This window comes from Macrosteles quadrilineatus, unplaced genomic scaffold, assembly GCF_028750875.1.
Source record: "Macrosteles quadrilineatus isolate MER2022 unplaced genomic scaffold, UCM_ALF_1.0 Scaffold_5__1_contigs__length_97177068, whole genome shotgun sequence".
In the NCBI taxonomy this organism is placed as follows: Eukaryota; Metazoa; Arthropoda; class Insecta; order Hemiptera; family Cicadellidae; genus Macrosteles; species Macrosteles quadrilineatus.
In genome coordinates, this window is record NW_026542598.1 from 94,821,121 (window position 1) to 94,839,352 (window position 18,232).

Here is an 18,232-nt window from a genome sequence, read left to right on the forward strand (position 1 = left end):
GATCATGGAGACACAGATGGTATGTCACTGAGACATGCACCAGGCGGTGGGGTTGCCAACTTCATCGCCACTCACACATCTTTAATATTGATATAACCTTTGTTCTTGCAGATTTTCTTATACTAATCTCCAATATTGTTACAGAGTGTGGCATGTTTTTTTACACTATTTACAGACAGATTTGGCAACACTGCTAAAGTAAAGTTCCCCACCACAACAGTACCCTGGCTCTCTACCTGCAACACCATTCCCTGTAGTAGTTCTGTGGATGAAACAAACTTGACCAATGTGTACGTCCACAACAAGTATACTACGCACGTCCATGCTCGCATCCGTACACATCTTCATGAGGATGCTGCGCCACGAACTCAGCATACATAGCACCGCCTTATAATTTAGCGTAAATAATGTAATGAGGATGCCACATTCTGTGATGAAATAGATTGGAATTTGCAACAAGTAAATCTGCGATGAATAAAAGTTTCAAAACAAGGTTACTTTAAATTTTCTAAACTTTTCCTCAGAGAAAGTAAGTGTAAACAAATACTTGATATAACATTTTAAAAGCAATATTTTTCATAAACTAAAGTATTAAAGTATTAATGAAACATCACTGTAAAACTACAAAAACAATTGAACTGTACAGTACAGACACTCGTTGAAATGAAAATTGCTGTAGACGAACTAATAATCCATTATCTCTGACAGCCTGGACCAGCACACAATAGACTTAGTGATTAAACCGTAATTCATCGCTTGTTTAAACTATTAGCGATAACTGTAGCTGATTACATGTACAACTAGATTACAGTAGGCGTCAATTAATCAAGCAACTTAAATTAAACATTTATTGAGACGAGGAAGGATTCAGAAAAACCAGGTAACTCCAAAGAGTAACAAAAACTTAATTAAAAATATTTATTATCTTTCTAAAATTAAATTCACAATAATGCATAAAAGGTGTAGACGAATAAATAATAGCGTTAATAATAAACCTCATACAAGAATCACAGCTTCATCTTCATACTACATAGAGTAATAAGTGCAAAATGGTCGTACAACAAACTTAACAACTAATAAATGACTCGAGTTAGTGAACTCAAAAAATAAATTAATGAGGAAATAGATGTTATATTTACCTTAACAAAAGCACATTTACTAAACTAAGATAACTTGGAATAGCTAGGAGGAGAGAACTTCTTCCTCAAGAATTTGATTATGTATAAAGGCATACAGGAGACTAGCGTAATAGCTGTCGTCTTCCATAGATAATCACCCGTTGTGATGAACTGCTCATCTGTAAATAACAAGTTGTTGATTAAGAACAAAAATGAAGACAACTTACAGTAGTACACTTACATTTTTTTTATCTGATTGTTTGCTATTCTATTCACATACAATAAGCAAAAGTCACAACTAAAAGATATAATTACATTCCCAACAAAATATCAAACCATGAGTTACACAACTTGATGAATTATTCAATTAGATATTGTATTTTCCACCACAATCACAAAAAGGAATAGGAGTAATTTGTCTATTAAGAAGCTGTTTAACATTATATTTTTTTGGAACAAGGCACTTGAATTCAGCTAGCTTATATGAGAATATTATAAATAGCAAATGGGTTCATAGATTCAGAAGAAAAGACGAAAAACAAATCACTAATATTTCCCTGATGCACAGCTTCTTCAAGGAGTAAATTGACTAAGTATACAATTTTGTACATTTATAAGACATGTACTTTAATTTTTAGGTAAGCTAGCTTTAGCTTAACACTTATTCATAAGGCGGTGAACACTTTGATTAGAAATTTAGGGTCAAAGAGATTTTAGATACACAAAGTTGATGGAGTTTTAATCAATTACTTTCCAAGTAATACACAAAAACAGAGTACCTATCAGTGTTTTGTTCTGCGACTTTCCTGTACATCTATCAATCCCTGGACCTTAGTTTTCTCCCGAAAACAACCTGGAATCAATTTCTTTCCAAAAAGAACTTTAGCCTCTTAACTTTTCCATCACATATAACCTATTTGAGGCTGAAAAGTTAACAAATACTACAACTAGACATTCCATCCATGTTAGATTTGTAGCCAGTTTTTTTACCAAAATCGTTGTAGTTGATGTGAGCCACTGACAGATTGTGCTGATCTAAATTATTGATTTCTGTTCAATACACCATCTTTATTAATTCAAACTAATTAAATGACTTATTGTGATCTATAGCAACTGTCATGACCCATTAACTTGGCCTGCATAAAAAATAACGTAGGAAATAGAGTTTTAGTCACTAGCGGATTCTGTGACTGGCTCACACTAACTAAGTTCTTTTTTAGCAAAAAATTGGCTACATCTGGTCCATATAGATGGGATCTCTACTACAGAGTATCCCATAGTCAATGCAAATACTTACCGAAAGTGTCCTTAAGTATGACAAGAGACAAAACATAGATTCCCAGAGATAGAACCTCGGCCAGAAGTATGAGATAATGCCACGTCCTGACTGTCAGTGCCACCATGATCAGTTCTGTCAAGATGAGAGCCGTGAAGCTGATGGCGACCACGTGGATAAACTCATCTTTGAACAGGAACAGAGCTCCGTACATGATCACTCCACCTGCACACAGAACAAGGAATGTGATTAGAACTCTAAATAAATAGTGATGTCGTTTATCTATTAACTGCTGAGATTGGTGGATCAAGACGTGGTTAAACAACGCTGATAAACCAGGGTGTGTATTTTAGGGTTATTGATAAAATGTTTTGCTTTGTTACGTTCTAAAGATCAGCTGATTCTGTAGCTAGATCGCAAAATCCCAATCTGAAAATATGTGAAGTATTTGAGCCATCCACAGGACAGTTGGGTGCAGTTACTTTTCTCAGGATCGAACAGACAACTTTTCATAAAGCAGGCACTATACCAACTCAGATACCCTGCAATGACTTGGACGGGTGGCGTCGTCCTGTAATCCAGCTACTAGGAGGTCACGAATTGTGGATATTTATAAGCATGCGCTGTGGATGCGATACTCTCTCGTGTGGATTAACGTCCGCACGAGTGAGTACTATGACTATCCGAAGTACCATCCTGATAATTAGACCAATTCGTATATACCAAGGCAAAAATGTGGTTCGGATTCCACTATTATTAACTGTAGGTCTCTTAGTTGCCATTAGCTGTATGGGCTATTAATTAACAGCTGTGTCTAAGGAATACGTCAGCCTTAGTCACTAACAAGACTACAAGATCGCGCTACTCATCCTACACTCATCTCCATTCATACTTGGCTTAAAATAACTACTTTGTATGGTCGCCATTTCATCGAAAAGTACGGTATTAAAAGTAAATATTAAGTATGTTTAAATTAAATAGTCAGAAACCAATCTACACTAACTACAAAATTCCTGAATATAAGTTATTTTGCACTTTGTTGATGATTAGTTAGTGTAAAGCGAATTTTGAATCATTGTCATACAGTAAAACCTCATTCATTCAAAATAGCCTACATTTTACACACCAAGTAAGTGTTCTTGCAGTGTACAAAAAAAAAAAATAATCAGTCGAAAAATCAGAGCTGTGTTGATAAGTTACTGATTAGTGCCTAAGATTTGGGCGAAAGAGAGAAGAGTTTTAGCCTAACTTCCTGGCATGTGCCACAAACATTTAAGGAGTATGATCTGGTTTGTAGTTCCTCCAGTATAGCGCCAACCTACCTTGGTAGATGCTGATGAGCACCCACATGAAGAATGTCTTGTAAGAGAGGGATCTGCCTTTGCTGAGTTCCTTGTACAACTCCGGGTACGTCAGGGCTATCTTGTCAGACACATCCTTGTCCAGGACCAGTGAGAAGACAGGGAACATGGTGTAGATGGTAGCATACCTGCAGACAAATCTCATTATTTAGTTATTTATCTATTCCTTTTTTGTAGCAAATGATCTATTATTACCTTTAATTTGCCATATAGTCCTGAAACCATAAGCAAGAGAGGATCTGGTATGGTTCAAGAATGAATTGTACTAATTAATTTTAAGTACCTTTACCACAAATCCAAAATGTTCCTGTCTTTGGTTTCAGTCCTTCAAGCTACTGTCTAAGACTCCATATCACGAACTCCCAAGATTATTTTTAGGTGTGCATAGATAAGGGAATTTGTTCATGCATTATGTATGAATAGACAAAGTATTCAGTTTTGTTTTTTATTATAACATATTTTTTAGCTAAACATTATTTCTAACAATGGGTCAGTTATCCAAAGATCTTGCCATGATCGCAGAAGATTTGGGCACGTCAGCTGCGATTGCAAGACATCACCTCTGATATTCAAGATTTTTCTGTGACTGCAGGTACTCTAAATTTTCTCGCAATCACGGGATACTATGATGCCTTTGTAATCGTGGGAGATGTCCTCAATATTACCAAGATTGGGGGGAGACGAGGAATCACAGTTTCGCTGCTATCTTAAATTAACACAACATCTGCACAATCGCAGATGACATTCCAGATTTTGCTGCGAGGGTAAAAGATTGCAATCACAATTTAACTGAGTCAACAATATTTGAAGAAAGAAACTTATTTTATTTAGGTAATCAAACCAAAATTCTATGCACATACTCAACTATTTCCAGTAAGCATCTTGCAAAACGAATACTAATAGTCAAACCCAACATTGATTATTGATTAATAATTTCTCTGATAGTAGATAATACCATAGATAAAACATACTCCCTTAGTAACATTTCTCATCCTTATGGAACAGCTGAAGACAATTTTACTGTTAGTTCTGTACGGTTTATGTAGAGGTCGTGTTTTGTTTACAATTTGTTTCTCATTATTACAGTAATTTAAAACCTCGTTTAACCAAATAATATGATCTAATCATAAACAACAACTTGTCCTCTAGTTGTATAACATAACAGTAAAGCATAAATAAAAAAATTAACCCTAAAATAACAGAAACAAAATTTTGTTGACACTAGCGCCCACTGTCACCGTACATGAACTAGACACGAAAAACGTGCTTCAAAATTTACAATGGGATGAGAAGTCTACTTGTGTTGGTTAGTCTATGATGATACTCACCCCACCATGAGGTATCCCTGGTAGAGTGGAATGGATGAGAAGTAGAAGACAGTGCAGAATATAGCCTGCATGATGGAGATTATAAGACCTCTGTGTATCACAAACTGTCCTAGAGATGCAGACCTCTTGTAACTGTACCTGGAGACGACAAGAATAGGGTTATAAATTTGATTGGTAGTTAAAAATATAAACAAATTTCAAAATAAATGTAGTGCATTGAACTATACTTTACTAAACAGTCAATCCATTCCAAAATTAATGAGTCGCATTGGTTCTTAGTCTTGCTTAATTTGACGTATGCGGTTTAAGTTTGCTACTCAATACGTGACCTTTAAGACACCTGTTGTACAATGTGTTGAGCCATCATAAAAATTTAAGTACAACAAATTCGTTGAATAATTCAAACTAAGGGTAATGCGATTAAGACTAGTACAAGAGCCAAGGTTTAAGGTTTTTAATATTGCAGGCTTACCTGAATTGGGGGAAAGTTCACTGTGGCGTAAGAACACATAAATTTACACTATACTGTATAACGAAAATAAAAATGCTCACTGTTATAAACAGCATGTTTAATCAACGAACATATCAACCAATATTGGTAAGGAAGACATTATTTCTCTTCCTAACTCAACACTTCCTTGGTTGAAAATGCTGTCAGCGACAGTTGAATACTCAAACTTTTGTGTTTCTTTTGCCAAACTGAACTATTCCTCATTCAGCCTAAGAGTAGCAAGTACTAATTAAGTTGTCAGTATTTCTCTGCCACTAACCTGCCATGAACTAGCAGCAGTCTAGCCAGATGGGAGAACTGGGTGATAGAGAAGTCAGCAGCCAGACTTGCCTGTCTACCTTCTAGACCTGCTATACCAATACCTGCAAAGTATACAAAACTAACTTAGTAGTGTGATATAGCAGCTCCACATTGGTATGGTTGTTAATAATCGTATAAGAACTTCATGATATTTAAGTTGTCAGTAAGTGTAAAAGGTCTGGAGTGATCAGCAGATGTCAGGCGCGATTGGCAGACTCTGTGGCAGGGTTTGGCTGATGTCCCAAAAATCCCGTCCGACAATCAGGAAATTTTTTATCTCGAATAAATCCGACAATCGCACCCAGACCATGAGTCAATTTGACAAACACGCTGAGACTGCGAGTCATTTCGACCATTGCGCCGTGACCAAGAGTTACAAGTTACTATACCTGTAAATTTTTACCCATTTTTTGTTTTTATAGATCAGACCCACAAATGGTAAAAATTTATTTGTTTTGTCTTTTTTGGTTCAACTGTAATACTCAAGACTTAAAAAACAAACCCTTTTTATGCACAGGGAAAAATCCTGTCCCATTCCATACCAAAAATTGGAAAGGAAATAAAAATCCTGTCCCGTCCCGAACTAAAAATTTAATCCCGTCCATCCCTACTAATAACTGATATTTACTTCTTACAACTGAAACCAGCTACTGAAAAATAAACGTCTCACAGGTAATCTAGCTGAGAGTCTCAGAAAGTACATTTTGGGTAGGGATGGACGGGTCCCGAAATTTCGGGAATTTTTCGGGAAAAAAATATTCCCGATTATCGGGACGGGATTTGGTCCGATCGTCGGCGATTTTTCGCTTCGCGAGTGCCGATAACGCCGTTATTGCGAGCGATAGGTCCGCGAACGCAGGAGACGAAGTCATACCGACGATCGCGCCGTGACCGCGGAGTCCTACCGACGATCGCGCCGTGACCGCGAGTCATACCGACGATCGCGCCGTGACCGCGAGTCATGAGATCGCGCCGTGACCGCGGAGTCATGCTGACGATCGAGCCGTGATCGCGAGTCATACCGACGATCGCGCCGTGACCGCAAGTCATACCGACGATCATGCCGTGACCGCGAGTCATGACGACGATCGCGCCGTGACCGCGGAGTCATACTGACGATCGAGCCGTGATCGCGAGTCATACCGACGATCGCGCCGTGACCGCGAGTCATACCGACGATAACCCCGTGACCGCGGAGTCATACCGACGTTCGCGCCGTGACCGCGAGTCATACCGACGATAGCGCTGTGACCGCGAGTCATACCGACGATCGCGCCGTGACCGCGAGTCATACCGAAGATCGCGCCGTGATCGCGAGTCATGACGACGATCTCGCCGTGACCGTGAGTCATACAGACGATCACCCCGTGACCGCGAGTCATACCGACGATAACCCCGTGACCGCGGAGTCATACCGACGTTCGCGCCGTGATCGCGAGTCATACCGACGATCGCGCCGTGACCGCAAGTCATACCGACGATCATGCCGTGACCGCGAGTCATGACGACGATCGCGCCGTGACCGCGGAGTCATGCTGACGATCGAGCCGTGTTCGCGAGTCATACCGACGATCATGCCGTGACCGCGAGTCATACCGACGATAACCCCGTGACCGCGGAGTCATACCGACGATCGCGCCGTGACCGCGGAGTCCTACCGACGATCGCGCCGTGACCGCGAGTCATGACGACGATCGCGTCGTGACCGCGAGTCATACCGACGATCGCGCCGTGATCGCGAGTCATGACGTCGATCTCGCCGTGACCGTGAGTCATACAGACGATCACCCCGTGACCCGCGAGTCACAAGTTACTATAGGTACCTGTAAATTGTTACCCATTTTTTGGTTTTTATAGATCAGTGCCACAAATGGTAAAAATTGATTTCGTATGTCTTTTTTTGGTAACTGCAATACAGTACTTTCTTTTTATGCACAGAAAAAAATCCCGTCCCGTCCCGTCCCGAAAATTGGGAAGGAAATAAAAATCCCGTCCCGTCCCGTCCCGAACTAAAAATTCAATCCCGTCCATCCCTAATTTTGGGAACTAGTTCCTCCCCTCAACCTTGCATATTCTTAAGTACCACAAGCCACAACCAGTTTACCTGTGTCTGCAGCTTGTATCATGCTGACGTCATTGCCTCCGTCTCCCACGGCCGCCACCCTCTTGCCCGTGTGTTGCTGTATGAGTCGCACGACCTGAGCCTTCTGTGTTGGGGAACATCTACAGCACACCACTGCAGGACTGCGACACGCCAGCTCTAGCAACTCCAGTTGGTAGTACTGTAGACACACCTACACCACAACATACGTTACACATTACACATTAGATATTTATACAACTTATTTGTTTTAAGAAATTTAGAAAAACGATGGAAAATGTCAAGCACAGAAAAATCTGACTGGCTCGCATCTGCTAGAACCAGGCCAACCAAAAACCTGAACTGAATGAACTTTCACAAGCAAAACATCTTTCAAGAGTAGGTGTTCCCTTGAACCCACAATGTGAAGTCAACTCTTGCACAATAAATAGCACGATCAACACTAGTAATTTAACTTGTAGACAGTGGGCATGACGTGCAACTCAACTTGTATTTCCCAATATATTACAACTGGGCTGAGTCATAAAAAATACCGAGTAGAGGTGATTCAGCCTATCACAAACTTAAAAAATGAAATTCCTATAATTCACAATTAATTTATAAACTTATTAAATAGGACTGTAAACCACCATTTGGTACAAGAGGTAATTACTTACTTATCTGATCTACAGTAGAGAGAGGAGAATATCACGACTAAAACAAGGTAGGAAATAGTTATGTATTAATAGATCAGAAAAGTAGTAGTTGAAGACAGCTTATTATGAGACAGAGTATAAAAATAAAAACCAAGATGGTTGTGACTTAGAGTATTGGAAAAAGAGAGAATTCCTAGGAAAATGGAGTTGACAGTGGTAGAGGGAAGAGGACGCCTACAAGAACCTACAGTAGACTCCTTCTTATCCGGACTCCTTGGGACCAAGGCCAGTCCAGATAACGGTATTTCCGGTTTAACCGACATCCCCAAAGACTCGTTAAAGTGGACCGTTTAAATGCATACTGTAGTCAGTAGTCGACTTAAATTTAGGAGAGCATTGTATTTGAACACGTGATCACTGGTCTTAAATCTTTCCCACAAGAACAGTCGTTTCAGTATCGTCCACTTCCTGCCAATCTAGTCCAGTTTAACCGATGTGCTGATAAAAATTGTCTGGTTAAAAGGTGTCTGTATAAGAGGGAGTCTACTGTAGTTTAATTAGGCGAGGAGGAGGAAGATGGTGGAGGAAGAATAGTGGAGGGCTAGCAGAAGACGAGACCTGGAAAAGAATATTCAAGTAGACACAAACATTTCACAACTTTTAACCCTCACCTCAAGGGAGTCCCCAGTAATGACCAGAGCGCAGTCCTGCTTCTTGCGGAAGGTGTTCAACTGAAGATGCGCGTCCGTGCGTGTCACAACGGGAGCAAACACGTACAGATCCTGCCGACTGCTCACCAGCCGACTACTCTTGGCAATACAAGTAGCTGTCTCTAGTTTGTCACCAGTCAACATCCAAACCTTGGTAAAACAGAATTACTGTAAGTAATTTTTTTACTATGCTTACTATAAATATTTTGCAAAAAACAATTGACAGGTCTTATTCGGTAAAATTACTCTCTGAGGACTGTACTTCTGATAGCCTATTATGGCAGTGCTGACATGGGGATGTGAGAATGAAAAAACTCAATTTCTACTTGGACTTCAAAGAAAACAATTCGATCTTCAAAATTAGCTAAAGAATTCCTTGCTAAGTCTTTTTCGGTTTTTAATATTACAACTTAGGCACCATATATCCTTGAGCAAATCCTTCAAATATTCTTTTAGATTTTGCTCCTATTCTATGCGAAACAGTTTCAATCTTCTTAAACCAAAGCATTCAACTACCTTTTTCAAAAAGATGTATATTACAACAGAATACTGTTCTTCAATGTTTTACCTAATCACCCATAAATTGAGCCATCCCCTGATACTCAGAAAATTACTAGTATCAAATTGTTGTTACAATGAGGTTTTTGCTGACGGGCAGTCATAGTCTAAAGTGCATTTTTAAGGGGGGATTCATCCAATGTAAATGAGTTAAGACAAATAGGTTCAGAAAAATTGAACTTTTGCGTTGACATAGCCAATGTATTTATGATTTAAAAAACAAAAACGGCAAAATAAATTACAAAACCTGTACAGCAAAACGTCTACTAATCAACCGCAGTTCCAAGTAGATGTTTACCTTGATGCCAGCGTTACGTAGAAGTTCCAGCGTAGTCCTCACTTTGTCCTGCAGCTTGTCCTCCACCCCAGTCACACACAGCAGCTCCATCTCTCTCTCAAGACTCTCTATCACAGCTGACACTCGCGAGCCTCTGTCCGTGATGGCCATCCTGGCTGCGTTGTACTTGGTCTGTAATACAGGTTATGTAATTAATTGTTGCAGTCATGTTACGTTAGTTGATGTAGTCAAATCAAACTGTCTTTATTCTTTGTATACATGTATTGTAAATTAATAGTGTTGGTAAAATTTGTTACAACAATTAAAAACTAACTATTTATGCCTAAAAGGCAGATTAATTTTTTGAGTGTAATAGTTTTTTTTTATTCTTGAAAACTGTAGAGAGATTGATCTAATACGGCAAAATTTTAATTTGTTTAAGACTATAGTGTAATTTTGTTTTATTTTAGCGAAATTTTAAGTGAAAAGGGCAGAATTCTCATAAATAGATTGCCATTGCCAATATAGGATGGATTTATTTTGAAAAATTCCAGGTGGAGGTAACTTTCTACTGTTTGATTTTTCCACCTAGTGTTATATTTAAGAATTTATTAATTATATAGGCCTACAATTTCTCATCTTTATAAAAACGCTGAATGTTTTAAATATGTACATATTGTAAACTGTAAAAAATTCCTGAATCCTGGTTTCACTGATTTCTTATATTTAACATTGTCAATGATTCTATAGTTCGGCTGCTTAGAAAACGACCTGCGCGTTAATGCTAAACCAATGCTGGAGGAGGTCGCTTTCTAAGCGGCCAAACTATAATAGCCTGTTTTTGCAGTTTAAAATTTTCTGCAAGTTCTTGTGCAAAGTGCTGCCATAAATTTCTATTCCATAACCAATATGCCATTCTACAAAGGAGTGGTAAATAATTTTCAACACTGGTTTTTAAAAAAGATACGACATAGGTCAAAACGATATCCTCTACTTAATTTCATAAACAAAATATTATTGTGTTTATTCTTTAGATGATCATTGAAATTATAAAGCTTAAATATTTAGTTAATTTCACTTGATTCATTGGTTTATTTTTTATAGTAGTTTAAGGAATAGATTTTTTTCATTTGTGTGAAAGAGAACAAAATTTGTTTTACTTTAGTAAACTTGTAAGTAACTTATTGTGGTTAAGTGTAACAGAAAAAGACTCCAGCTACCACAGTTAAGGTTAAGTACTAGGACAGGACTAGGCCACCATTACTCAAGTACATCTAAAGCTGCTTTAATAGTTATATTTGTTTTACTGTTTGGAAAGAGTAAGCTTTTTTATCAAAGCCAATTTTTATCTGTGTTTCCTATGTACTCCCAAGGGCATAAAATATATGTGTTTTTACCTTTCAAGTTTAGAGGGAATATTTGTACACACATCTAACATTTTATTTATCTTCCAGGTTCCCTGTAATTTAATAGCAAAAAGTGACAAATTCAAATCAGCCAAAGGCAAAAACCAAGGAATATCTATGCCGGTTATCGTATTTCCCTTTAAATAAATTATTATAAAAGATGTTACATTTTTATTTTAAAATATTTATATATTCACTATACAGTAAACAAAATGTGTCAGGATGTAAAAATCTAACTTATTTATTCTTATCTGGAATGTCTGGATGGGAAAATGGGAACATTTTAAACATGTACTTATTTGTAAACAAATGTTTAAGGTCACATGTTCATATTTTATTACCATTTTGTTTACTCCATTCTAATTGTAAATAAACATGGTTTCTAAGATTTAAAAAAACTACCTATTCAGTTATTAAAATGAATTAAACTATGCAAATATTCTTTCTTATTAAAAATTTCAAATCTTTGAAGAACTTGGTTACAATTCATTAGTTTTTTAGTGGAAAGAGGATTATGAAAAAGAAAATTCAAATTTCATTTTAGATAAGGTGAGGTTAAAAGTCTACAGGTAGAGGTAGGATTTATTCATTAATTACTCTCATGAGTAAAAATATTAATTTATGTTGAGGAGATTGTTATTACTTTACTGGTGGATGGAAAATAAAAAAGTAGATTTTACTTAAAGTGTAGAGACTAAGTCACATCCAGTATTTCCATATTGCACAAATTTATATGTTTATTTATATTTTTAGATCACAAGCCTTAACAATAATATTTTTTTGCAAAAAAATTAAGTTAAATGTGAAAGGACAAAAATTTACAAATGAAAATACCATCATTTAGCCAACTCTGTATTTACACAAAATATATATAACTTATATACTCTGTTCAACAAAGGAGTAATTGATACTCAGCTAAATAAGGAGAAGCCAAACAGAAATTAACTGTATTGAGAACTTATGGGCTACAACCTAGAACTATTTTCTTGGGTTGGTTGTTCATTGTTAGACATAGACATAGACATATTTTATTTGCACATAACATTCTTTACATGTGTTGGTAGATGCACATAACATTTCAGTAGTTTCTCAAACTCTATGATTCCATTTAAACTGTTGTGGCTGTTAATTACTATATTTTTTCCAGGCAGTACACAATGTCTTGCTTTGACCAAAGTAAGATCACCTCTTACAAGAATCTACCAACACAAACATATCGTTCTTACATGTGTCCCAGTCAGCGTGAATACCAAAACCAAAGTGTACAAAACACCGTTGTAAAGCACCCAAAGTTCACACAAACCAACATTGTCCAAGACAAAAACTTCCAAAAAAACATTGCAAAACTACGAGACATTTTGTCTGACACTATATCAAACCTTACGAGAGAAAATAATTTGAAAAAAGGAGAAAGTGTAGAGCTTACTTTAGAAATAGAGTTGATGAACTCGCTCGCAAACTCACCGGCTAACTCGTTAGTAGAGGTGACGATAATACAACACAACAAGGATGGATCGTCCAAAATTAATCAGACGCAAGATAGAATGCTGTTTAAAATTGACGACGATAATCATACGAAAAAAGAATCTGTTCCTCAGAAGCATCAATCTTGGTTTAGGAAAGTTACCAGTAAAGAATACATTATGAACCAATCAAGCATCGAAAATAAGAAAGGAGGTGGTGAAAATATGCTTAAGATAAAAACAAAACAAATTCATAAGCCTCTTTTCTGTCCAGTAGCTAGTCAAAAATTCGAAGATCTGAGCAAAACAGAAATTCAAAATGCCAAGGTGAATTTTGAGAACACCTATTACCACCTATTACCAGGAGAAACTATTGACCAAAATATGAAAAATTATCAAAGAAGTGGTAAAACAGAAAGTTCCGATAAACCAAAAGCTGTATATAGAACTAAAGAAGTACACAACATCCAGGAAAAGTTGTATAAACCAAATTATATAGTGAACAAAATAAGTAGTATTTTTCTAAGTTCAAGGCCAAGTAAAAGTGAAGTGGTGGAAAAAGACGTGAGGATGTTACAGAATGAGATAGGAAAAATGAAAATTGCAACCAAAAACAAAAAGTATCATAAGAAAAACACGGAAGAAACTCCAACAGTCAAATTAGGAAAAATGGTAAACAACATTTTATTTGATGTTATGGAAAGTAAGGACGGTGAAGTGAAAAACAACACAGAACTTTCTCTACCATTACACTATCAAAGTTTCTTCCAACCCACCAAGAAAATGAATAAAAAAGAAAAGAAGTCCACAAAGAAAAAAACTAAACTGTCAATCAATAGATTATACCGTTCACACTCCGATACCTGCTGTGTACGACCATTGCGGAGTGAAATGGAAGTTAAGGTTAAAAGTTCAAACTCTATATCCGGATGTACATCTTGTATGGACAGGACTACACCGAGCAGAGAAGAATGTGCGGGAGATACAAAACAAAGGAAGAAGAAACGAAAAAAGAGTAAACACAGAGAATATTCCCAATATTGTACGGCGAATGTGAAATGTGACAGAAAAGAAACAATTGGAAAAGTCCCTACAAATATTCCACACAAAAGAACAATATTCTCAAAAACAAGTCTAATACAATGGAATGGCCGAAATGTGAAAGTTAGTAAAGATTTAAAGACTAGAATTGAAATGCTCATAGTTAACGAACTTGAGAATGTTCCGTTGAAAGAGGGGATGCATTGTGACATTGTTTCGTTATCATCAACAGACGAAACTTGGAAAAGCTCGGATACAGGTGACAAGATGTCGTCTTTTGTGTGCGAGTTGGACATTAGTGACAGAAATGTACAGAAAATTTTGAAACGGAAAAAATCACTTCATAGTAAGGTTAGCATTCATTCTCAAGAAATTATCAAATTTGAAGGATTCGATTGTGTAGACAGCAGAAGGGTTCGTACAATAGCGTCTATTGGAACTCAGACTTTACCTATCATGGGCAAACTAACTTCTAAATACTGCAAGGATATAAACGAAGATCAAATTGTGGAAAAAGAGGTGCAAATCTTACAAAGAACAGATAATAGAAGTTTAATACCAGATCCCTCAAATGTTAGGTGGAATAATGTAGAAATCAAGTACATAAATAAGAACACACAAAACTGGGATACAGAATCTCAAACAGTAGATGTATATACATTCGATACTATGGCAAATAAGCGAAATAAACTAACTGAGGATATTGATCATAGCAAAAACCAGAATAACAGATTTACTTCCACAGGTTTCATAAAAGTAATCAAATCAGACGATTCGACATGGAACAAAACCAAAACACAAGGTAGGATACAAACATTTTCTGAGGAATGGTTAGAAACAAGTCAAAACTTCACTGATAGTTCCATAACAAGAAAATCAAGTTCAAAAACATCAACCGAGATAGAAAAGACAATAGAAATAGAGCTGGACATCAAAGACCTAGAGCGTATTCTGAAGGAAGCTAAACAACAAAACAATGTTGATAAAGTTTTGATAGAGGCAAAATGTGCAAGTCCATTAAAGAAACTAAAATGTGTAAGGCCAGTAGGAAAAAACCGTCCGTCATACACCAACCTATTGTTAACAAACGCTGCAAAGAAATTAGAGAAGTTAACCAAGACAAAAAGGAAAAGTAAAAAATCATATAAATGAATCTAAATTTGAAGACTATAAATCAAATCAAATTGTAACCAAAGTCGATAAGAGATTGTATCAACAAAGAAGTAAATCAAAGAACAATTTTAAATCAGCGTATGATGGCAAACTGAATAGTATCCATAAATAACATTAATATTTTTGAAATGTGATCAACTCTCTAGAAATTCTTCAAACAATTGAAATATTGATTTTAAAATTTATTTGCTTAGGTGAGATGCTCCATCAACACTGAAATAATTGAGAAAAAAAATTCTAACGATTAACAATTTAACTTACTACTTATTTTTTCAAACAATTTTCCTGAGTCACTAAATGAAATTTTTCTCAACTATATATGAAATTCTAAATCAAAATAAATCATGTATGATAGATCACCTGGTTTTCCTTACAGGATTTTTTTTATTTTTTATTATTAATATTTACAGCTTATGGCTTAGAGTTAAAATTGTTAACAGCAGATGTATTAATATCATTACATCATTTTAGCTGATAAAGCGCTCACCATTGAAGGCTGCAATTATTAAGGTTAACCTTAACTTACACAAAATCTTATACACTACTGCTGTAACAGAATATAATTACACCATTGCAGAAATTGTGCCATTAGCTTTTGTCTGTTGCCAAAACATTAATTTCATTTTAAAGGAAAGACAAATGGCCCGTTAAAAATTATTTGTTTAGGATTACATTATTTTAAAGTTGGGTTGGGTTAGGTTAGAACTAAGGTCAAGACTTAAAATGTGTTTTGTTAAAAATAGTGGTAGTGAACAGCTCTGGCTCGTCAACATAGATGTTATGTCTAGTTAAGTATCTAAATGGTAAACTGCTACAAAGTGAAATGTTTTTAACCCACCTCAAAGTCCAAGTACTGTTCCTCGGTGAGTGATTTCTTCGCCACCACCAGAGTTCGCAGCCCTTCCCTTGCCATGTTCCCACACTCCTCGTCCAGCCAGTCTGTGTATTGTACTATGCCTGACATAACTACGTCCGCTCCCTTCAGATAAAATGTGATCTCTCCGCTAGTCATGTCCTGGAATATACAAACATTGAGGAGGCTTTGTTGCAACTGCAATACAGTACATCAGAGTCCAAATAATACAAACTAGTTGAGACCGGACCACGTTCGGACTACGAAACTCTCTAGATTAAAAATTCAAATTACATAAAAAATTTAAACAATGTTTTTCATGACTATATATTGCTCCAGAAATCACGAGAACACGGTGATCATCTGCCATCATCACAAAAACACTGTTAACGTTTCCTCGTGACAACCGATTATTTCCTTGATTACTTCAACAACCCTGTTTTACTAAACAGGGCAAAATCTAAGCTATATAATCTAAAATACTTTTCAGAACAAATGGCCTTGACTTTGATTTAAATATATGAACCTTTTTGCAACAATATATTGTTCAGATTTAGTGTTGGTTAATATTATTTCCTGAAACATTAATGTCGAAACAGCAAAAATCTACAGTACTTTTTTATTTTTTTTAAGTTCAACAAACCTCAATATTAATTGATAACACATTGTAGTTTGTACTCTTGATGTAGGCCTACTATAAAAAATAAATGCAATACTCACTTTAACAATGATGCCCATTCGCTTGGTTTCTGAGGTGAAGGGAAACACTTGAAGGATGGAGAAGTCCAAGATTTTATTGTTGGGTGTCCTCAGCTGTATGGATACAAGATCCCGTTTCTCTAATGCCAGACCCACCTCTTCGGTCCACTTAACTAAAGCAACCTGCGACAAAATTGATTTAGTTTATTTACAGACTCAAAAGTGGTTTAATAGTTATGATAACTTTACAAAAAATTAGAGAATTTTTCAGGACAGTTTTATTTTGTCAAGCAACAGGGATTATTTGGGACAGGAATCACGATAACTGAGATGCTCACGGATGTAATTGTGATAGATGCTTACAGATTAAGGTCAATACAGTTCTGGCATTAAAAGACTTGTAGCAAACTTTAGAAGTGATTAAAAAAATGTAAATAGTTACGAGTGTCACAGTAGATTATTTTATAATGTATTTAAATTACTACTTTGATTGAAAATTCATGATAAAATTTCCTCAAACTTGGATTTGAAATGACAGTCTACTCTTGGTAATTCAAACTCTTGTTAAATCAGAACATCATGTTGTATGTTGTTTTTCTGAATCACTGATGATAAAATGTATATAAGGTTACATTACCTTGAACGCCAAGTGATCCATGCAAGTCCAAAAATGTCGAGTCTCGGCATGCGAGCAGATCTGTCGCGTTTACCACGAAATATAGTTAGTAGGCCTACTTTTAAATGTATTTTTGTACCGGTAATGTGTTTTTTGTGTGTGTCGGAAAGACTGTGACGTGACCATATGGTTTTTTTTTTACAATGACGCTTTGACGTCGAAACGCGCGTAATCATATTTTTTGGACTTGCATGGATCACTTGGCGATCAAGGTAATGTAACCTTATATATATTTTAAATCAGAACACTCTATATTTCAAAATTAAAGCCCAGACCGTTGAGAATCTCTTAATATTCCGAAATTTTACCAAGCAATTTGAAGACCTAGCGAAGGGCAGGCCGATTTGGGACAAACATGCAGTAATTCTAAGGTTCTTTGGCAAAACACTCTATAACTCAAAAGAGAGGGATTCCATCCAGTCATAACAGGAAACAACAAAAGAATCAATTAATAAAAAAACAAGCAGTTGTTTGTTGAAAACTAAAAAGTAACAAAATAATCTGTTTAATTGTAATGTCCTGTGCCTTAAATAATACAGTATAAAGAAATGAACTCTTCATAGTGTGAATGGTTTATTTTTCTCTTGATGAATCAGACTATGGATAATTCAAATTCATTTACTTGGCCCACCAATTCTGAATTATTAAGTGTCTACTGTGTGTCATAGTGTGTTTGGTCATCTTTACTCTTTCTCTATAGGGCAATCAGAGCATCAAAAACTAATTATTCTACAGAAATGCTTTAG

At 36.3% G+C, this 18,232-nt stretch overlaps 1 protein-coding gene across 2 annotated transcripts in view; it reads right to left on the reverse strand.

The window, feature by feature from the left end:
• Positions 1–904: 904 nt before the first annotated feature.
• Positions 905–18,232, reverse strand: part of LOC128994033 (probable phospholipid-transporting ATPase IIB) — a 32,553-nt gene continuing 15,225 nt past the window's right edge. For both annotated transcript variants that reach the window (XM_054418236.1, XM_054418237.1), the window contains 10 exons: positions 16,832–16,993; positions 16,097–16,273; positions 10,197–10,367; positions 9,302–9,490; positions 7,999–8,188; positions 5,854–5,956; positions 5,084–5,221; positions 3,717–3,883; positions 2,416–2,619; positions 905–1,297 (listed from right to left, as the gene is read on the reverse strand). In XM_054418236.1, coding sequence (XP_054274211.1) covers positions 1,164–1,297; positions 2,416–2,619; positions 3,717–3,883; positions 5,084–5,221; positions 5,854–5,956; positions 7,999–8,188; positions 9,302–9,490; positions 10,197–10,367; positions 16,097–16,273; positions 16,832–16,993 — 1,635 coding nt within the window. In that variant the 3' untranslated portion in view covers positions 905–1,163. The remainder of the gene's footprint in view (positions 1,298–2,415; positions 2,620–3,716; positions 3,884–5,083; positions 5,222–5,853; positions 5,957–7,998; positions 8,189–9,301; positions 9,491–10,196; positions 10,368–16,096; positions 16,274–16,831; positions 16,994–18,232) is intronic.